This window comes from Musca autumnalis, unplaced genomic scaffold (assembly GCF_047663935.1).
Source record: "Musca autumnalis isolate F117 unplaced genomic scaffold, ASM4766393v1 scaffold_1, whole genome shotgun sequence".
In the NCBI taxonomy this organism is placed as follows: domain Eukaryota; kingdom Metazoa; phylum Arthropoda; class Insecta; order Diptera; family Muscidae; genus Musca; species Musca autumnalis.
In genome coordinates, this window is record NW_027411644.1 from 218456535 (window position 1) to 218480008 (window position 23474).

The following is a 23474-nucleotide window of genomic DNA, read 5'->3' on the forward strand; positions in this document are numbered from 1 at the left end:
AAAGTAAACCTATCCGAAATTTTGTGTGGGAGGTACCCGAAGTAGTGGACAAATATAGTCCATATTCGAATCTGATCTATATATGCTAGATATATTACGATGTGTAAAGTATGGACCAAATCGGTCACTTCCAGGAAGAGTTATCGTGCGCACATTTTTTCCGAACATTTTAGAACTTATGTGGTCGAGGTACCTGAAATAGTGAACCGATACCGCTTAACTTCGCACTTAAATTAATTTCGGACAAATATTACGAAGGTCAAATTTTTGGACCGAATCGGCAGATACGTTCGAGAGCTTTTTTGCAACTTTCAGGATATTTTCTCAAGAAGTATGGACTTGCCCCTGACGAAGCATGGACTGTCGTATAAAGGACAGTGAATACAGGATGTTACAACAAAAATCAAAGCGATTCGAGAGCAGGTCCTAAACTGAACTTTTCCGAAATTTGGAATGTTGGAAGTACCCGAAGGAGTGGACTGATTGAGTATGTACATTAAGATAAATTCGTATTTAATTAGCGAAGACACAAATCACACTAGCGAAGACACAAATCATTCTAGTGGAGACACAAAGCGCTCTGTTAACGCTTTTGCTAACAGCGTGTTAGCAGAGCACTGTTAATGTTAGCAGAGCTATACAAAAATGGGTTTCTTTGTAAAAATAAGTCTTTTTAGGGTATTTACGGAAAATTCTGCAAACAAAGGTATCGAAATAGCTATCCCCTGCACTAATAAAATCTTTTAAAAAATATTACCCAATTTAGCCCAATAACATTAAATATCGCGACATCGGGCAATATTTTTTAAAGATTTTTTAGCGCTGGGGATAGCTATCTCGATAAGCTTTCCAATGGTACCCATGTTGTCCCAGCAGAATTTTCCTTAAAGGATCTGTGGTCAAAATAATTATCCTCATTGCAGGGTTTATCCCAAAAACAGTAAATATCGCGACATCGGGCAATATTTTTTAAAGATTTAATAGCACGGGGTATAGATATCTCGATAAGTTTCCCAATGGTACCCATGTTGTCCCCGCAGAAGTTTCCTTAAAGACCCTAAAAAATATATATTTTTACAAAGAAACCCATTTTTGAATAGCTCTGTTAACATTAACAGTGCTCTGCTAACGCACTGTTAGAAAAAGCCTTAACAGAGCGCTTTGTATCTCCGCTAGAGTGATTTGTGTCTTCGCTAATTAAATACGAATTTATCTTAATGGACATTGATTGAGTGCATATTGGAACCTTATCTAGGTCTAGTAGAAATTTCACGATGTGCAAAGTATGGACGAAATCCGTTACTTCTTCTCCTTTCTTCGAACTTAAACTAATTTTGGACAAAGTGTTACGAAAGCGAAATTTTTAACCAAATCTCTTAATCCGTTCGAGACTTATCGAACAGACAGACGAATTGACATGGCTAAATCAACTCCAAATTGTCTGAAACGGATTTCGTCCAAACATACTTGGGGTCTAAAACCATTACTTCTATGAGGCACATTTTGCCCGTAAGAAAGTGTATATACCCTCGTTAGCATAAATGCTGAGGGTATAAAAATTCCAATAAAATCGGAGCGTGTTTGGTAGTTATTCCATGTAAGAGTCAGTTTATGCAAAAATAGCCCTTTAAACCCCCATGTGTAATTGAAAGCCCAACGGGAACAACCGCAACGAAAACTCTTCGGTTTTTTTATGCCCTCAGCCTTTAGGCTAAAGAGGGTATTTACACTTTGATACGGCCAAAAATTTGCCTCATCGAAATAATGGTTTTAGACCCCAAGTATGTTTGTACGATATCCGTTTCAGACAATTTTGAGTCGATCTAGCAATGTCCGTCCGTCTGTCTGGCTGGCTGGTGCGCACGATAACTCTCGAACGGATCAATCGATTCGGTTCAAATTTTGGGTATCGAAATATTTTGTCCAGATTCGATTTAAGTTCGAAGATGGGCCATATCGGTCCACTCCTTCAGGTGCCTCCCCCACAAAAGTTCAAAAATGTTCGGAAAAATTGTCCGCACGATAACTCTTGAAGGGAGTAACCGAATTAGTCCATACTTTGCACATCGTGACATTTCTATCAGACATAGATGAGGTTCCAATATGGACCCTATTGGTTCACTCTTTCGGGTACCTCCCACACAAAATTTTGCTTAAGTGCAGTTTAAGGCCTGCTCTCGAATCGCCCCCCCCCCCATTAGGAGGATATAACTTTTTTTCAGGAGCAAGTCCATATATCCTCAGAAATCAGCACGAAAACTGCAAACAACCCATATAATACCATGTGTAATAGTTGGAGTGCACGATAACTCCCGAACGGATCAACATATTTGGTTAAAATTTTGGGTCTTTCAATATTTTGTCTGAACTTAGTTTAAGTTCGAAGATAAACCATATCGGTCCACTCCTTCCGGTACCTCCCCCACAAAGGTTCAAAATTTTTCGCCAAGATTGTGAGCATGATAACTCTAGGAGGGAATAACCGAATTGAGCCAAACTTTGCTATTGGTAATATTATTTTCAGGCATAGATCGAGTTCTAATATGGACTATATCGGTCCACTCATTTGAGTACCTCCCACACAAAATTTGGAAAAAGTATAGTTTAACAACTCCTCTCTGATCTTATTAATTTGTGACGCAGCAGGTTGCACTTGCGGCCCCTGTTACGACGTTGTAATTTTTTTTTCGTGGGAAAGTCCATACTTCCTGAGATAATGACCCAAAAAGGTCCAGAAAATCCTACCGGCACCACCTAAACTGGCTAATGTGTAAAATAACCCTTTAAGAGAGAAATCGATTTAGCTCAAACTTTGTAAATTGAAAAGTAAAATTGTAATATACAGAAAATAAAGTACAACATATTTAATTATATAGTCTGTAAGGAAAATATCCATGGACTAATAAAGAAAAAAAGTAGTTCCTACAGATTTGTATTAGGTCCGAATATGTACTAAATCGGATCACTTCTATGGGTACACCCTACCCCAAGTTTGGAAAAAATGCACTCGTCTTGGATCATTCTGAATTTTGTTGCATCATGTAGTTTTTTGCGGCCCTTTCCATCCTGGAAAATTTTCCCAACAGCTAAAAACCCTACAGAAGTATTGTGTTAAACTTTTTTCTTCGGGTACGTGGCTGAGGGTATATCTCTGTCGGCTCAGCTGACTGATACTTTCTTACTTGTTTTTTTTTGTCAAAAGGTGGGATTTGTGCTCTGATTACGGAAGTGTATAATGGCGGATGCGGTTCGCTGGTTATTTGACTCGAAATACCAGATTTAAAACCGGGTTAGACCCGGTTCTACTAAACCAATTACTACAAGGTGGGTATCGTTTGAGAGCTTATGGAAATACCTAACACATGAAGTTTTTATTTTAACCGGCCCGCTTAATGATGTTCTTACGCGGCTTACTTTTTATTTTTAACATGTGTAATTTGACACTTTTATCGCGATATCTCAAAAATGGTGACACCTATTGAAAAAGCTATAAAGAAAATTCTTGTAGACAATTTTTGAGCCTACACTTTTACTTTAGCCGATTTCTGATAGGTCTTACCGTTTTAAAAAAATAATAAAAAAACTCAATAAGGCTTCCAAAAATGACCTTTGACCCTGAATAACTTCCCAGCAAAATTTGAAGGAAGGGGTTTCATGCGATGACGTGATTTCATGGCATCTTTTGCATTGGTTCAAACGAAGTCGTGAAAGATCCGATCTTTTCATTAGCATTTGAACCAATGCAAAGGATGTCGTGAAAGATCGGATCTTTTCATCAGCATTTGAACCCATTCCATCGATCCAATAGAGATGAATTTTGTGTTTTTATTTATACAAATTTTTCTAAATTTATAAGATTAATTATTTACAATTCGGAGACTCGAAATCACAACCAACGTTGTTAAAACTGTTGTCGTAATGATAATGTCATTGCAAAGGGTTGTTGAAAATGACATGCCAACGCATTGGTGGAAATGACATGCCAAAGCATTGGTGAAAATGACATGTCAAAGCATTGGGGTAAATGACATGCTTTGGATCCAAAAATGAATAGCATCTTTTGGGGTCCACGGTCATATAAAATTCATCGATGAAGATGCTAAAATGATGACATGCCAGATCACTTGCACCCATGATTGAATGGCATCTTTGGCATCGAACATTTTGCTGGGTTAGTTTGCACACGTGGGATCGATGAGGACTTTTACTTCTAAAAGCAAACCCTAGCTTTCCACCAAAATTCACCTATGTGTGAATTTTTGCTATTTCCATCTTATACGCAGGTCTATTTTGACTGGACTATTTAGTTGTTTTGTGGTTACTTGAAGGGTTAGTTTACAAAGACTTTTATGTTGAAGATATTAGGATTGGAATGGGCCATAAAGGATATATTTTCATACAGTTCGCAGTGCCCGATTTTAGTCGTGTTATACACTTATTTACACTTGCAGCAACTTTTTGTTTGGGAGATCATTCCCCGAATTCGCTTAGATTTGTTTAATATAAATAACACACTTAAATCATCTTTGCTGAATTGGTGAAACACCTGTATCTTAAATCACGTTTCCACATTTTTACGCTTCAGTTAAAAACAAAATTCCTTTTACCTTTTTAATTTCTCAAAAATCCTTTTTCACTTGAACATTCCGCCTGATTGATTGGCCATTTAGAAATGTTATGCTTATCCTCAAAGAAATGTATGAAGGACCTCTTTTGCATTCCTTACACTGAAATACGAATCCTTCTTTTAAGAATTTCCTACGTTTACAATTTCTTTGCATTACTCAAAAAAAAAAAAAAAAAAAATAGATAGCATAGCATGCATCCTCACTAGGTATGTGATCCGCATAATTTCTAAATGGCCTTTGATTTCATTGAGTGCTCTTTAACACGGTCATTTACCTTCATTTTATTTTCAACTAGTTGGCATGAGTGAGTGGGCGGGTGTGTGAGGATTTCTTAATTTTATTGAAAATTAAATCCAATTAAAAATTCCCTTTTCAACTCAAGCATCTCAAAAACACATCCACACATCCTGGTTACGGGATTCACTTTTCACGACTCAAAAGGAATCAAAACGAATCCATGTTTCTATGTGTGCGTGTTGTTGTTGCTGTTTTTGTTACTTGCAAGGATATCCTTATGTCTATCAAATGCTAGACTTCCCATGTGACTTACTAAGTCTCTTCATGTCCTTTCAAGGTATGTTGTTTTTGTAGGGGGGTTTAAGTTGTTGTCATCAACAACTTCGTCATATCCTTGTTCGTCCTCGTTTGGGTTTTCTTGTAAATCCTTCACAGATCCTTTTTTCACTTTGCCTTCTGGTAATAGTTTACAGGTTTCACTGATATGTGACGAAATCCTAATGTGAGAATGCCATTGTGAGTGTGAGGATGAATGGATGGATACGTCTTTGCCTGTTTCCACTTGAAAAAATTTAATTTCGTTAATGAGTCCCGTTTTCTTAAAAGTTTATTCGGGCATGTGACGAAAGTTTCTTTTGATGATCCCACTCTCGCTCCATCTTTGTGTTTTTCTTTAAAGGTAAAGTAATGTGGGAACTTTTCCCACCGCTAGCCATGATTGCAAACTATGGTGGAGTTGGGGATATTTGACATGTTTAACTCTTTTTTTTTAATTTCCTCCAGGAGACAGTTTTTTGTTGCCTATCATCCAGGTAGCTAATTAAATAGTCTTTCGTTAATTTCTGTTCCATAATGTATTCATCATATGACAATAATAAGAATGAGACTAATGATGACGATGATGATGGTTCCTGGTTAAGGACGTTAGACATGTTTCTAGTTGACAGTGGTTAACTCATAGACATAATTTTTCCATTAATAATAAAAAATACTTAGATGGCTTAGAAACTGAACTAAGAAAAAATTCGCATTCATCTCTATTTGTTGCTTTGCCTTTTCAATTTGGAGTACCGTGTTTTAGATCTCATCTCATCTCCGCAACGAAGACTGTTCTACGTGTACCGCCATGTTATCCGTATTTATACGCTTTTTAGCGGGTTTTGTCATCACTAATTCTCATGAAATGGCCTAGTCAACGCAATCGTTGTATCTCGATAGGTTTACTATACTGATGTTGTTATATTGCCGATACAGGCCGTGGTTCAAACGATGTCGTTATTCACCGTCAACGCAGATTGGCCCATAGATTTTTCGAAGATATTTTCTCTTAAACACACCAAGCTCTGTCTGGTGCTGCCGAAGGCTGTTTTATAATCGACAAAAGGTGGTACGTGTCATTCTGCATCTCAGGGTAAATATCTGGTCAGTCAGGCCTAACCGCATTGTTATGGCCCAATTATTTTCCATAGGCTTTAGACGTTCACACAATATACATGACACTTACTTCTATTAAAAAATAAAAAGACTTCAACGGCGTTTGCATTAGAGCCTTTTGTCGGGTTAACCTTCTTTATGAGGATTTATTTGACGTTTGCTCTGTGGAATTGCAATGAAAGCATGTGACTGTGCTGTTGTACTGGAAGAATCTTTGCTTTCTCATGTAAATGGTCCCCTGGAATCATGAGGAGGCACCCTGTTGCTTTTCTTAGGGCTACTGACGCTAAGATCGTCCGTATACGTTACGATTTCAATAACGTCTGGAGGAGGCGGAATACTGTAGAGGTAGAGGTTAAACAGTTCAGCGTGTACGATTCACCTTTGCTGGCATCCTTGCCTTGGTTCAGTAGACATGCGACAGGTTGAGAACTTTAGTGAGGTACTCTATACCCGGCACATCTAGCTGTTTCAGCATTACCATGAATATTACATCAGGGCTCAACTCTTTGTATGATTTAGCGTTCCTGATGACATTCGCAACATCATCCATTGTAGAAAGAGATCATCCTCGGCAGGAAGAGATCATCCTCTGCAGGAAGAGATCAGATGCAACGTCGTACTCATCTCTTCGCCCTGTCACACCCGGGGTGCTCGACAAACTGTCGATTGACATAATTTGCGCATCTCTTTCGATTAGTCAACGTAGAGATTGACTTAACCGTTGCTCACAATTCACTTATTCCGGCTCCATTGTTGAAGCTCTTTAGATGATTTAGCCACTTGTTCCGCTTATGCTCACCGACCAAATTGTTAACTACCAGTGTCAGCTAACTGACTCTGGGTTCACTTGGATTTGTGCGATAAAGCTCATCATGCTCATTTGCTAATCCCCTCGCATCTGCTGGGAAGTTCGGGTATTCGACCAACTTGTATATGGCGACCGGCTGCAGGAGGAATGTCCTTTCTGCTACTCGAAAATCAGAAGGGTTGGTCAAGTATCTGAAGATGATCCCTGTGAAGCTAAGTCCATAAGCTTTCCCATGATAGGTGAAAGTGCGGCGGAGACGTTCTTTGACCACTAAGAACTCCAAATAGCAAATTACAACCAAGTCGAACCGAAAATGTAGATAAAAAACCTCAGAATAAGTGAAATAGGGAAATACCGTAATATGAGGGCTATACCAAAACCTGGACCTAAGACGAACATTTTTGGCGCAGAAGGTTTTTGATCATTGAGAACTCCAAGTGGCAAATTACAACCGATTCGGGCAGAAAATGTTAATAAAATCGTCAAAAAACCGGAAATCGGGAGGTATAGTAATATGAGAGCTATACCAAAACCTGGACCTAAGACCAAAATTTTTGGCGCAGAAGGTTTCTGACCATTGGAAAACCCAAATACCAAAGTACAGTCAATTACGGCCGAAAATGTAGATAAAAGCTTCAAAATACCTGAAATCGGGTGGTACCTCTACATGGGGGCTATAGGAAAAACTGGACCTATATTGATGATTTTTTGGCTAGAGTATTTTTTACTTATTTTTAGCATATACTGAAAAAATCAGATTGACCCGACGATTATAAATATTTTTGTCGCACCTTCCCATACAAGTGGGACCACTGTGCGTCGCACCGCTGTAAGCTGCAGATGTTGTTCAGATTGGTTTCCTGCACCGCTGGGACCATGAGTTTCTTTCGACTCATGAAGTTCACTATCTCTTCGATCTTACCTCGGTATCCGTTGCAATTTAATTGCAAAAACGATTAGAACAACAACGACTGGTGTTAAGAGTTGTGTTTGCGACTGCTGTTAGGGCGACTACGACTCACTGGCGACTGTGTTCACGCAGCATGCAGCAACAGAGTCCGCGTCGTAGCCACTCGCATGGACAAGTCCAGAGCAATCCCTTTGATGCACCCACACCTAACACCTACTGCATCTCGCCGAAGCTTGGATTTGGTGAAGATGTCATGGGTTCTTCCGAGGAGGTCTCTGGTAACCAGTTATGGATTTTACGGCTGTTTACATGGAGTGGCAATACTTTGAACTGTGTTGATATGTTAACGAGACGAGAAGTGCTTCCGTTAGACATTTGAGCCAGTTGAGTGGAATATGTTGTGGCAATCTGTTGTGATTGCAGCTTACCGATATCCAACTTCCTTTGTTGTTGTAGTAGCATAGGAAGCATAGGTTTCATGCTGGGTTGGCACCCGCTTGCCGAAACACTATGGTGTCCGGTCAATTCGGTACGAAAGAACCCGCTGCCATGGGACTTCCGTGTTGGGGCTGTTCGTATTTTAGTTGCTACCTTTAATCGGGTACATACGTTTGCTGCTGGTGGTGGTCCAGGTCTATAATGGCTTTTCGGAACGAACGTACATCCAACACGCTCGATGAATGTCTTCCATCTATCACGACGTGATCAATTTGATTTCTAGTTTTTTTCGTCTGGAGATAACCAATTGCCCTTATAAATGTCGAGATGCTTAACCCTTTCGGCCCCAACGTTGCTTATAAGCAACTTCGATTTTAACATCGTTTTATTTAAAACTAACGGAATTTTTTCCTCAAAGAACATATTGCTTTGGCTAATTGTAGTCCTAAGAATGCAAAAATTATAAAAAAGTGCCAGTTGTATCCCGATCAACAGAACTACGATGCATTTTTCAGTGTGAAGTCTGGAAAATCACGGCATGTCAAAAATCGATGTGTACAGTCCAAATTATTTAAATCGTTTATAAATCAAAATGTATGAGCTTTATGTTAAACTTTAGTTTTGATTCTACAAAAGTAAGGTCAGAGGTATACTTCTATATGATTATAACATTTATATTTACATAATTGCACAAAATAATGAGCAAATAAATTTCAGATAAAATGTACTGTATCTTCCGAAATAGGTGGGGTAACGCCCACCAATTTATGTTATGTCTTAGTTTTGACTTATACTTTAATTCTATGTTTTTAAAGTAACTACTAATGCGAGGAAAAAAGTTCGGGGCCGAAAGGGTTAAATCGGGTACTGCAACCATGTTTTTGCCGCTGCAAAGTCTACTATTGACATATGTTTTACTGTGCAGACTGAATTTCCCGCCCGCAGACTGAAAATCGCCTACGATCTGTTTGATGTCATAGGCATCTGTTCTTCTAAGGGCTCGTGAAAAACATCTTTGGGCTGTTCGTCCTTCTCTTCAGTGGGAACATAAGCGGAAATAAAACTGATGTTGAAAAATTTAGCTTTCATCTGAATTGTACCAAGTATTTGATTCACTGGGGTGAACCAAACTCATGCTTTATGTCATGTCACCTTAAATAGAGTGCGTCACCTTTATGTGTTGTTGTGACGCCTTTTCCAATCCATCGTATTCCCTGTATGGCAGTATTATCGGCCTTATATTTTTCAAGTGGGTGACGTAGGGGATGGAAGATACCAAGGAACGGTCCTGACCGGTTTTAACATGGCAAAGCCCAGGATTTATCTTGGTCCCTCTTTCATCTCAAGTGGACACTGACCTCCCCGTGGTGTCACCTGGGGAACTGCCTTCAACACCCGTTAAAGGTAGTGAGCTAACATGTGCCGCGCGTTCACCCATAAGAACGTTAAAAACTTGGGTTTGGGCGTCGGGTTAGTAACCCTCCCCTAGAAAAAAACAGCCTACTATGAAAAAACGAAAGAAAAGAAAAACAAACCCCTCTAAAGTTGACGAACCCCGCAAACGTTTTAAGGACCATGATCTGCGAATCTGCACCTGGAATGTTCGCACTCTTTATAGAGAAGGTGCAGTCTTCGCATTGGCAGACGTACTTGGAAAGTACAAAGCCGATATTACTGCCATACAGGAAATACGATGGACTGGGAAAGATGTCACAACAACACCTAAAGGTGACGCACTGTATTATAGCTGCCATGACACAAAGCATGAGTTTGGTTGCGGTTTTGTAGTTGGTCGGAGGTTAAAACATCTGGTCTCCAGCTTCACCCCAGTGAATGAAAGACTTGCTACAATTCGATTTAAAGCAAAATTCTTCAACATCAGCTTTATCTGCGCTCATGCCCCAACCGAAGACAAGGACGAACAGACCAAAGATATATTCTACGAGAGCTTAGAAGAAACATATGACCGTTGTCCTGCCCATGACATTAAAATTGTTCTAGGCGATTTTAATGCCAAAATTGGAAAGGAGAATATCTTTGGACAAACAGTTGGGAAATTTAGTCTACATAGTGAAACATCAGACAATGGAATGAGGCTGATAGACTTCGCAGCGGCAAAAAACATGGTAGTTAGCAGTACCAGATTTAAGCATCTCGATATTCATAAGGGCACTTGGCTGTCTCCAGACCAAAGAACAATAAATCAAATTGATCACGTTGTGATAGATGGAAGACATTCATCGAGCGTGTTGGATGTACGATCGTTCCGAGGAGCAAACATAGATTCGGACCATTACCTCGTTGCAGCAAAGGTACGTACCCGTCTAAACGTTGCAAATAAAGCACGGACAGACACAACACGAAAGTTGGACATCGCCAAGCTGCAAACACAACAGATAGCCACAGCATATTCCACTCAACTGACCCAATTGCTTAATGATAGCGTTTCTCGTCCCGATAACATATCAGCACAATGGCAAAATATTGCCCACTCCATGCAAACAGCCGCAAAATCAGTACTTGGATACCAGAGACCTCCACCAAAGAATCCGTGGTATGACCAGGAGTGCCGTGCTGCTACCGAAGAAAAAAATGCGGCATATAGGGCTACTTTACAATCAGTAGCAACGCGTAGCGCACGAGAGAGGTATCGGGAGAAAAGGAGAGAGGAGAAACGTCTTTTCCGCAGGAAAAAGAGAGAAATGGAAAAGAGGGAGTGTGAACAAATGGAGATGTACAGGAGACAGAACGAAGTCCGAAAATTCTACCAAAGAGTGAAGCATCAAACTGATGGCTTTGGTACAGGAATATCCTCCTGTAGAGATCAACAAGGTAATTTGGTAACTGATACAGATAGTGTGCTCAGGATATGGAAAGAACATTTTTCCAAACTGTTGGTATCCGATAGCAGTGAAGACGGCGAAGATACCACATATCCAATCCCAGATGATGGTATTGAATGTATACCGCCCAGCCAAGATGAGGTAAGGACAGCAATAAACCGGCTGAAGAATAATAAGGCGGCAGGAGCAGATGGCCTACCAGCCGAGCTGTTCAAAACCGGAGGCGACACGCTGATAAGGTGTATGCATCAGCTAGTTAGCACCATCTGGCAGGAAGAACGCGTACCCGACGATTGGAACGTGAGCATCCTATGTCCAGTCCACAAGAAGGGTGATAAGACTGTGTGCTCCAATTATAGGGGCATAAGTCTGCTCCCTATTGCATATAAGATAGTATCTGGCATATTGTGTGAGAGACTAAAGCCTATGGTCAATGAAATTATTGGACCCTATCAGTGCGGCTTTAGACCTGGCAAATCCACCATTGACCAGATATTTACCTTGAGACAAATCCTGGAAAAGACCCAAGAAATGCAGATCGACACCTTCCATCTTTTCGTCGATTATAAAGCAGCATTCGACAGCCCTATACGTTCAAAGGTGTTCCAAGCCATGTCTGATTTTGGTATTCCTGCAAAGCTCATTCGACTTTGTAGAATGACATTAACTGAGACGAGATCCTCAGTTAAAATTGGAAAGAACCTCTCCGAAGAGTTTACTACCAAAAGAGGTTTCAGACAAGGAGACGGCCTGTCGTGTGATCTATTTAACATCCTACTGGAAAAGGTCATACGAGACGCGAAGGTCAAAAGAAATGGAACAATATACACGAACAGCCACATGTTACTGGCTTATGCCGACGACATTGACATCATGGGTCGATCGGTAAAGGAAGTAACTGACACCTTTGCAAAAGTCGAAAGAGAATCTGCTAAAGTTGGTCTGGCAGTAAACGGCGTAAAAACCAAGTTGATGGTATCGACGCGTAATATGTCCATAAACACCGCACCTTCTGTGAATGTTGGTACCTATAATTTTGAGGTAGTAAAGGACTTCGTATACCTCGGCACCGCCATAAACACAACAAATAACATCAGTTGTGAAATACGAAGAAGAATAGTGTTGGCTAACAGATGCTACTTTGGGCTGAGTAAGCAGTTTAGGAATAAAGCCACCTCTCGTCAAACAAAAATAACACTGTACAAAACACTGATACTACCCGTGCTAATGTATGGTTCCGAAGCATGGGTACTTGCTCAAGCAGATAAGGCAGTGCTTTGTGTGTTTGAGAGAAAAATTCTACGAAAGATCTATGGGCCAATCTGTGTTGACGGCGAATATCGGCGTCGTATGAACATCGAGCTGTATCAACTATACAATGACATCAATATAGTTGAACGAATCGAGATACAACGATTGCGATGGCTAGGCCATGTTATAAGAATGAGTGATGATGAACCCGCTAAAAAGGCGTATAAATACGGGCCGCATGGAGGTTCTCGCAGATCTGGAAGGCCAAAGCTTCGTTGGAGCGAACAAGTGAAACGAGATATCACAAAGCTACACATCCCAGATTGGGAAAATACAGCAGCAAACAGAGAGGATTGGAGATTTTTTCTTAGTTCGGCTTATGGAACAAATGTTCTGTAAAAGGCCAGCTAAGTAAGTAAGTATATTTTTCAAGTACATCTGCCAATGGGTGATCTGCACCTTCATTATAAAGAGTGCGAACATTCCAGGTACAGATTCACAGATCATGATTCTTCAAACGTTGGCTTGGGTCGTCTACTTTAGAGGAGTTTGTTTTTGTATTTCTGGTGCCAACTAGTGATTCTTATTCGTATCAAAATATTTTTAAACCAATACGTAAGTCAATTTTGAATTTGAAAATAATAATAAAAAATAACCCATAATACCACTGTTTTGTAATTAATTCCCTTTATAATATGTACCTGCAAACGCTTTATAACAAAAATGCCATACAGCCTCACTTTCTTCAAGATGACATTTACTACTTAGCCTCGTTAAGTTCCGTTGCTTCCTGTTTCTTTGTTGCAGACTTTATTTGCCATGTCGAGTTTTTTTTCACCCCTCATTCCTTCGTTTAGCGTTATTTAAGTGCAAACATTTCCTTATAGTTAATTCCTTGTTTTATAATTATTTTGATGTTTAAGCATTTTTTTATTCTTTTTTCATCTGTAGCCTGCATTCTTTACCCCTTCCTCTCCTGCTGCAACTCCTTCGCATTCCACCATTCGCATTCAACCGTATTCGCTTTACGTGTTCTTTTATTACATATTTTCTTTATTCTATTTCTTGCAGTGAATCGCTGAGCGTGCTATGTTTCCATTGGGTCCTGACACGTATGCAACATCATATGGACATGATTGTCAGCGACAAGAAACAAGCTCGTCCCTGGGCCAAACGTTTACATGTTGCACTACAGGTAAGTACTTGTGAATCAAATGTTGAGAAGAGAGCACGTACTTGGCAAAAGATGTTTGTGAGGTGATTACATTCATTACTAAGCGTATGTTGTGTCCTTTGGTGCAACAACAGCGGCAGCAACAATAAAAAAAGAAAAAAAAACACATAATTTCTTGCTATGACATTTTTATTTATTTGTTTTTTTTCTCACTCACTTGCAATTTAAAGTGAAGACCGTGGATCATAATAAGGGAAATATGTCGTTAATTGTATAGCATCATCCTTTAGGCTAACGAGAATACATATACATGTTAATACGATCAACACAAATTTGCCTCATCGAAATAACGGTATTAGGCTCCTAGAATCTTGGGACGAAATTCGTTTCCGACAATATTTAGTCGATTTTGCCATTCGTTGGGGGTATAAAACGTTCCATATGAAATTTGTCGGTATAGGTCCACGCCTTTATATAGCCCCCATAGAAAGGTACTGCCCGATTTTCGTTATTTTGAAGGTTGTGGCCTCAGTATCCAACCGAAATGGCTGAAACTTGGTATTTGGTCTTCGTTGGGGACATTAAGCTTTCTACTTATCATTTGTCGGTATAGGTGCCCACCTTCGTATAGCCCCTATAGAAAGGTACCCCCGATTGACCGTATTTTTAAAGTTGCGGCCTCAATATCCCAAGGCTGAAATTTGGAATTTAGTCTTCATTGGGGTATACCAGCAAATTTTTGTTATAGGTCCATGTCTGTATATAGCCACCATAAAACGGTACCTTCCGATTTAGGTATTTTTAAGGTTGTGGTCTCAATATTCTACCGAAACGGTTGTAATTTGGTGCTAAGTTTTCCATGCAGTTATAAAGTATTTCTGCAAAAAATTATCAGTATAGGTCCATGTCTTCATATAGCCCCCATGGAAGCGTACTTAGTCCTCTTTGAAACCAAAAACTTTCCCCCAGAAAATGGTTAGTATATGCCTCCACAGAACAACAGCTGCCATTTTCGGCATTTTGAAGGTAAAATTCGGTATGTTGTCTTTGTTGGGGATATACACCATTCCATGGTTGGATGGTTTCCAAAAAAAAAAAATCCTTCGTAGTATTTTTTCACAACATTTTCACAGTGGTTTGTTGTCTTTGTTCAATACTCACGGTGTCCTTGAACGAACTTAAAAATGGAAGCAGCTTACACCTGTGAAGTTTTTGCGGATTCTGAAACTACAAAGTTTATAGATGCGAAAAAAAATGGTAAACATTTTTAGGATTTTTCGATTTTGCTTGGAAACCGCAAGTACTACCGAAATGAGATTAAAGAAAATGTTGTAGCAGCGGAAATTTTTTTCAAGTTTCTCCTTTACGATCAAATCTATCTATACGATTTAGTCTAGTACCATTTCGATAAGACTTACTGCTTTCGAGCAAATCGTAAAAAGCTAACAAAAAAAAAACCTAAAAATGTTACCTGTACTTCTATATCTCAAAAATGGGAAAACCTAGGAACAAATCATAATCTTCTAGAGAATTTTCAAAGCTACAACATTTTCTTTGGCTTCCTTTCGATAGTACTTGCGGTTTCCAAGCAAAATCGCGAAAACCTAAAAATTTGAACTTTGATCACGATTTATTAAAAAGTCCCTCCAGCGATTTTTTTTTTGTTTGTGGACTTTTCTCATTTAAGGGCATTGCTGTTTCAGAATCCGCAAAAACTTTCCAGGTGTAATGGGGTTTTTATTTAAAGTTAGTTAAGACGTACCCTGCATGACATTTTTTATAAGGAGGCGATACATTGCCCCAATTTGAACGTCTATATCTCAAAAATGGTAAAACCTAAGAAAATATCGCAAAGGAGAGTCTTGTAGAAAATTTTCACTGCTACAACATTTTCTTTAATCTCATTTTTAAAGGACTTGCAGTTTCTCAGCAAAATAGTGAAAACCTAAAAAACCCTAAAAATGTGAACTTTGACCGCAATTTATTTAAAAGCGCTCCTTCGATTTTTGTTGTTTTTTGATTTTTCTCATCTATGAACATTGTAGTTTCAGAATCCGCAAAGAGCTTCCCAAGCGTAAGCTCCCTTCATTTAAAATTGGTTCAAGGGCACCGTGTATTTTAACAGAATAAACTTTATTTAAGTCATTAGTAGGCTAAAGTTCATTCATTCCTGTTGCAAGAAATCATTTTTGAAACAAAAGTAAAAAAGCCCAGCAAAATTTTTAGGAAGGGGTTTCACGCGTTGACGTGATTTCATGGCATCTTTTGCATTGGTTCAAACGAGGTCGTGAAAGATCCGATCTTTTCATTAGCATTTGAATCAATGCAAAGGAAGTCGTGAAAGATCCGATCTTTTCCTCAGCATTTGAACCCATGCAAAGGAAGTCGTGAAAGATCAGATCTTTTCATCAGCATTTGAACCCATTCCATCGATCCAATAGAGATGAATTTTGTGTTTTTATTTAAACACATTTTTCTAAATATATGGGTAAATCCTGCGTGACGAACGCTACATTTGTACACGTTTTCGGGCATAAATATTAAAATTTTTTGAACTTTCCAGATAGATGCATTGAATCTATACATGGTATTTAATAGAATTTGAGAGCACTTTCGAATGCTATAAAAAATTTTAACAAGTATAATTAGCGGAAAAAAATTGATTATTAGTTATTGTGACGCACGTTGCAAAAAGTGGAAGTAGCTTCCGACGTTGTGGTATGTTTTCATAATTTTTAGCAAATTTTGCATAATAAAGCACACAAAATGAAAAGTTTAAAAGAAAGATGAATATCATAGAATTCTAAAACAATTAATTTTTAGGCAAACAATTTTGTATTTTTTTTTTCAAAATCAGCAAACCTAATGTGACTCACGCTACGTGATGCACGCTACATTTGTTCCAGTATATAGTAAATAAAAACCAGTGTATTTATTTTAACGAAACAATGTATATTTCTTGTAAATAACGTTATTTGAGTCATATTTTATGTTCATAAATAAGTTTATCAATGCGTATATGCTTATAAATAAATTTTATGTTTTAATGAATCTGACGTTAGTGCGATTTCGAGCGCATTTTCGTTATATGACGAAAAATAATGTTTGCTTTTAATTCCGGGAATGCTCTTAACGATAGCCTATCTCTCCGAAAGAATCCAGCTGATTTTTGTATATAACTACTACTTACATATAAAATAAAAATACCATTTATATTCATTTTTGCCAATTTAAAAAAAGATGGGCATGATTAAGAACAATATTCTGAGCTTTTACCATTTGCCAAATTTTTTTCTTTACGACAGCTCCGATTCCGCCTACTGAACACTTTCCGTGAGCGGTTGCAAAAAGTCCACTCAAATTCTTCTTTGAAAAAGGGTATACTACTTAAAATGAACTTGTTTTTAAATTGACTTGCACATCCATCAGAAAATAAATATAACTTTGAAATATCATTTCATTCTTTAAGTTTCTTAACAATTAACTGAACTCATATCGTGACGAAAACAGAATAACACAAAAATAGAATACAAGAGAAAGTGAAAACAGAATTAAAAGGCAATTTTTTTTTTTATTTTTTGGGAGAACTCAAATCGTGGCGAACGCTACAGAAATTAATGCACTGTAATTTTTTTTTATTATTGTAGATTTTTCTTTCTATTTCCTTAAAAACAGGATATTAATTTAATTTAAATTTATAGATGAATTAAAAAAAAAAAAATAAATTTCTGCCCACAGTATAAAAAAACATAATTTTTCGTGACGAACGCTACACCACTTGGATCTGTCTTTTCATACCTAATTTCACTTTTCCCAAAATAGTAAAAGAATATAGTTTCTGTCAAAATCTAAGAGAATTGAGTGAATAACAATATGGCTTTCGAGTTTAAAACTTATGTTAACACTAAAGTAATAATATGAACATGTAGAAAATTTACAATTTTTGTATAAAATTAAGAAACCTGAGGTAGGGTAGAATTTTGTAATAATTTTTGTGTTAATAATGATAGAAAAAAAGTTTTTAAAATATTTCTAAAATTAGATATCCAGTCTAATCTTCTGTGAGAAAATAAATTAATTTGGATAAAATAAAAAAAAAATGTTGGCTGGTAGACTGTTTCTGGGATTTGCCCACATGCGATTATTTATTTACAGTTGGCTTGATGCTGTCGGAGTCTGGAAATCACAACCAACGTTGTTAAAACTATCGTCGTAATGATATTGTCATTGCAAAAGGTTTGTGAAAATGATGGGGGTTATCATGAATGATATTTCCCCGTGAGTTTCGTCTTTCCGCCGTTGCAACTTAAGGGAGAAAGTGAAAAAATTCACGGGGAATTGCCGTTCATGATAACCCCCAATATAAATATGTTGGAAGTGAAAATGGAAATCTGTGACTATGAAAAACTGTGTCTGAGGGTTATTAACGATTTTCATATGTATTCTTTCTGTATATCTCCCAAATAAAATGATATTACTTATAGATACATGTGTATAGGTTTGAAGATTTTGTAGCAATCAAAAAACAGGGCTTTTAAATGAGACAAATTCATATTTTATGGAGATGTTCGTTTATTTTTCCATTAAAGTTATCTCGGTTACAAATAATGAGATAAATATTTAACTTAAAACTTGTCGTAATATGTATAAAAGAGTGATTAAAAACGAGTAATTAACCCGTATATGCCGACGGGCAAACTTATGCAGCCATTTTCGTGATTTTCCAAAATAGTGTTATTCTGACTGATAATATTACAAAACTGAAGAAAAAATAAAGAAAAATATTTTCTAACTTAGATTTTAAGGCCGTACTACATGTAGTACAGTCGGCATATACGTATGCAAAAGACAAATGTAGATTTATTATGTTTGGGGCATAGTCATTGGAGAATTGAGTAATAACATGTACCAAATCACCATCAACAATTGTTTAAAACAATTCCAGGGTTTTAGGTAAAATTTCATGACCACATGCTGAAATAATAGCATCGCACAGTGGATCCACCCATTGGCCAAAAATAAAAAAAATAAATCTCAAAATTTTGGTACAACAGCTGGCAACTCTGACAGCTATGACATGGACCTTTTTACAAATATATTAGTTTTTGTTTCATTCGAACGCGATCTTCTTAAGAATAGCTTCAAAAGTCGGAACATTTGACTAATATTCTTTGTTGTGAGTACAACCTATATTTTAAGTGCAAGTAAATATATTAAAAACATCGCGAAACCAATACGTATAGGAAAATATTATAGTGGATTTTGAAGGAGGTGGTAATAGTTTAATTTTCATTAAAAATAGTGTTTTAGCGTGTTGTGGAATTCTAGTTAGCTGCATATTATCTTAGTGTAGTTTGTAATGCCAATTCGATCATATACTTAAATTTGACCTAAGAGTTTAGTCATGATGCCCACCAGTGCCCACCTCGGGAATAATTTTCCAACGTAGGTCATCGGTTTAAGATTATTCAGTATTAAAATCAGCTGCCATCTAGTGCCAGACTATAAACGGTGGGCGCTGACTAAAGCTGCCTTTGAATAGGGTTTCTATGGATATATTAACGTATAACTCTGTTATCTGACCACGTACATTAACATAATTGGCATCAGTGGCAAGATGAAGAAATCTTCTTCCAAATTTGTCTTACGTTGGCGGTACGTGCCTTCCAGGAATAACGCTATAAGATCTATATTTAAAATGTTACCAATTTTCAGACAAAAATGTTGATTTGTTTTAAACCCGCTAAATTGGTTGGATTTTATGTTGTTTTGGAGGTTGTTTTGTTTCCCCAAGCCTATTTTTGCATCATAAGATAATCGGGACCTTTGTTCATGTCATTTTGTATTAACAGCATAAAACAATTCTCACAGTATACCCCCTCCAGAGGGGAAAGGGTGGAGAATGTTACGCTCGTGGTTTCTTAAAACACTCTTCGCAGCAGCACAAAGATGTATCCGGCGCATTGGCTTGATTTTTACACTCTAAATATTTTTGGCCACTTTCTCCATACAAGTGGATCCACTGTGCATCGGTGTCTTCCAGATTTTGCTTCGCTCTTTTCACCGACGTATCAAGCCGTCAGTGAGAAGATCAAAGCAAGATCTGTTACAATAACACTGTGCCACATTCTTAAGGTGCTCTTGTGCAAACAATTCGAACTGAGGATTTTTGAAAGTACAGACCTAAACGACAAGAAACCCTAGTTGGGTTTTGTTGTGTCAGATCCAGCTCGGATTTTATGGCCCCATCTAAAAATGGTTAAATATTGAGTTTTTAAAGGAATTCGGGGCTATATCTCTGAAACCAATACGAATCTTCTTCTGACCTCTGAAGCAAATTTGTAGATAAGGACAAGAATAAAATATTTGGAGATATAATGAACTCGAAAAACTACATTTATCGCCTCAAATTTTAAAATAAATGCAAAAATCCCACAATTTTTATACATTTCGCACCATATCTCCAAAACCGTTAATCTTTTCTGAATATGTTCTGTTGGAAAAATATTCCCTGGAATGTAATACACAACTCTTCAGAACATGTCATTGTTGTAAAATGCCTCTATGCCATTGTTTTCAGTAAATTTTTCGACGACGATTTAATAAAAATGTCAATAATGTAGTGAAATCCGAAATGTGAGAATAAACTGTTGGTGTGAACTGTGTTTGAAATACGTGCAAAATACAGCTGAAACAACATGAGGTAAGCATTTTAGAGTTTCAGAATGTTCTGAAGAATTGTTGAGAACTTTATTTGGAAGATTTTTGTGAAAGGTTACTTGGTTTAACTCCCAATAGTTTAGCCGATACTGACCAGAATTTCAGCAATTATGTACAATTTTCTATATTTTATAGATTTTGACGCCCTAGATAGAGTTTCTCTTATGTGGTTTTTTCAAAAAATAAGTTCTACTAGTTTATGGCTACAATATTGCAAGGCCAAATTCCTATTCGTTTCTGAGTTAAAGGCCTGATAAATGCAAAAAAGTGTAGATTTAGCCAGGTTTAGATGAGGCCATAAAATCCGAACTGGATCTAACAGGACAAAACCCTATTAGGGTTTTTGTAGTCTAAATATATACTTTCAAAAAATGCATACTAGAAGTTGTTTGCATTTTCAGTGTTGCTAAGGTAACGGAAGTGCAATCTCGTCACCGCGATCTGGTATAGTGCAATAAAAGATTTCGAAAAAAATCTGCTTCAACATTTAATAAAGGGGGAGATACATTTTTTAAATTCGTTTCACCTACTCCAGGATCTTTATCTATAATGTAATCAGGAGGGCTTCTAAAAAAGTTTCTGGGCTAATAATGAAAACGCGAATATTTATCATCAAAAATAGTTTTGTTGTTTTCTAAAGTATTCTCCATCATGATTTATACACCTTTGCCAGCGTTCAAACCAATTGTTCAAGCATTTTTTCCACTCCGGATGAGACATCTCCAAAACATGGTTTTTGAATGCTTCAACTGCATCTTCTGGCGTCGAAAATCGTTGACCATGCCTTTTTTTCTTAATGTGCGGGAATCAAATGAAGACATTGGGTTCCAAGTCAGGGTTATACGGCGGATGACCCATCAATTCCAGTCAAAAATGTGTTGGTTTGAATCGATGTGTAAGAGCTCACTTTGTCATGGTGTACAATGATTTGACTTTTCTTGTTCGTTTCCGAAGACATCAAACAAATTGTGGTGTACCACTCAGAATTTATCGTCCTACGTTTTTCAAGCCGCATAGTCGCTATATGATTTGTTTAGCTGCAGAAACAGCTGACGTTTTCGCAGAGCTTCTTCAATGAACAACTATAGTTGGATTCGACTCGTCTTCGAAAACCCCATGGTCGATTGCTGTTTTGTTTCGGGCTCATACGCATATATCCATGATTCTTCACCTGTGACGATCGTATAAACTTCTTGTGAAGCACCGCTATCGTATTTTTTCAACATTTCCTTGCAACAATTTGTTGAGCCATTGCCACATTGCACAGTGTCCGATTTTCCACAAAACCTGGCCAAAAATCGAAAAAAATTTATCAATTTACACTAAAAAGGGTCAGATATTGTTCATTAAACATTTCTTGTTTAATAAGTGGGTATAAAAGCAGGTCGAAGTGACCCTATTTGGATTTTTTTCTTTTCAATATTTAAGTTGTTTATAAATCTATGATAATATGCAAAATAAACAACGGTTATAAAATATTTTCTTTTTGTAATTGTAATGAAAGGTATGTGAAACGTATTTAAGATGTTCAGTGTCGCCAATGAATTGTGCGTTCTTTAATAATTCATGTCCGTACTTGTTAATTTTTTTCAAGATCAATTTTCACAATAAATTATGAAAATAGTTGTGAGTAAGATTGAGTTGGGCCGTGTAATTTATCATTTCATAAAAAAGGAAGGGTTTTTTTTACCAATTTCCATCGAAAAATCCTGCACATATTTGCACTTTTTGTTTTTATGTGATATTTTGTCTTGCAGGTATGTACAGATTTTCTTTCATTCAGAATGTCAGAATATAGTATAGGGTCACTTTCTGGCGTTTGGGTATAATTTTTGGTTTTTGGAGTTTTGGTATATTCTAAGACCTATAGTAAAATTTTATGGCGAACAAATTTCTAGAATATTTTGGTCTGATCCGATCACATTTTATAGGAGATTTTAAAGATTTGTGGAAAAAGGGACCAAAAGGACCCCTTTTATGACTCGCACGAGGGTTAATTTTTTTAAGAAAAATATTCCTCGCATTCTTGTCAGTATAGTTACCAAAGACATTATACACCTAAAGTGCAAGGAATCCAAGTGATCTTAACTCAAATATTTCCAAAACTGTAGAAATGGTGGAAGCTTGCAACCCTATTTTAGTTTCTTGGTTTTTTGGCAAAATTGATACTGATATTTTCTTGGTATGTAATGCAATTAGAGATTTCTTTTCTTTGGTAATTGAAGTGAAATTTAGCAGAGAACATTTAAGTCTTTGACGGCATTCTTCTAAAATGATGCTTTGTATGACAATTTTGTCAAAACTCACATGAAGTACGCCCTTAACCCTAAAATGTGTTTATAATTTTGCATATTTCTGGAGTTTAGGTAAGGTATAGAGTTTTGGTGTATTCTAGTAAACAATAGTAAAAATTGATGGCGAACAAATTTGTAGAATATTTTGATCCGATAAGATCACATTTTATAGGAGGAGGGACCAAAAAGGCCCCTTAAATGACCGCCTGAGGGTTAAATAATATCAAAAATGTAATCAGCGGCCGGAAAAACATAAGAACCAAAGGTTAGGGCAAAATCTATTTATTTTTAGAGTTTTGGCCAGGTTTTTCGGAAAATCGGACACTGTGCATTGTGGAGGTTCCAACGATTACAAACCTTTTTTACGGACAGGTGTTCATACAATATTGCATGTATGCTGGTGCAAAAAATGCCTCTATCTCACCGTATATCACATCATGATTTTTTATTATTAGTTCTTGCACGACATCAATGTTTTCGGGCTAAACGACCATTTTTGGACGATATTGCCTAGACCAGAACCATATCTAGTAGCCCTCGTATTCACACCTTCGGCGCGCACAATTGCGATGTCATAAAAATCGTGCAAAAACTGTTCAAATATTTCTTCTAAGGCAATTATTATCTCATTTAATGATAAAAATCTGTAAACATAATATTTTTATTTTTTATACACAAGTGCCGAACGTTCTACATGTAGTACGCTAGGAAATATGTCAACTAAAATAACATAG

At 37.3% G+C, this 23474-nt stretch overlaps 1 protein-coding gene across 2 annotated transcripts in view; it reads left to right on the forward strand.

Annotated features, from left to right (window-relative positions):
• timeout (circadian regulator timeout) overlaps nt 1–23474 on the forward strand; it is a 669268-nt gene that overhangs the window by 106622 nt on the left and 539172 nt on the right. For both annotated transcript variants that reach the window (XM_073960207.1, XM_073960208.1), the window contains exon 6: nt 13624–13747. In XM_073960207.1, coding sequence (XP_073816308.1) covers nt 13624–13747 — 124 coding nt within the window. The remainder of the gene's footprint in view (nt 1–13623; nt 13748–23474) is intronic.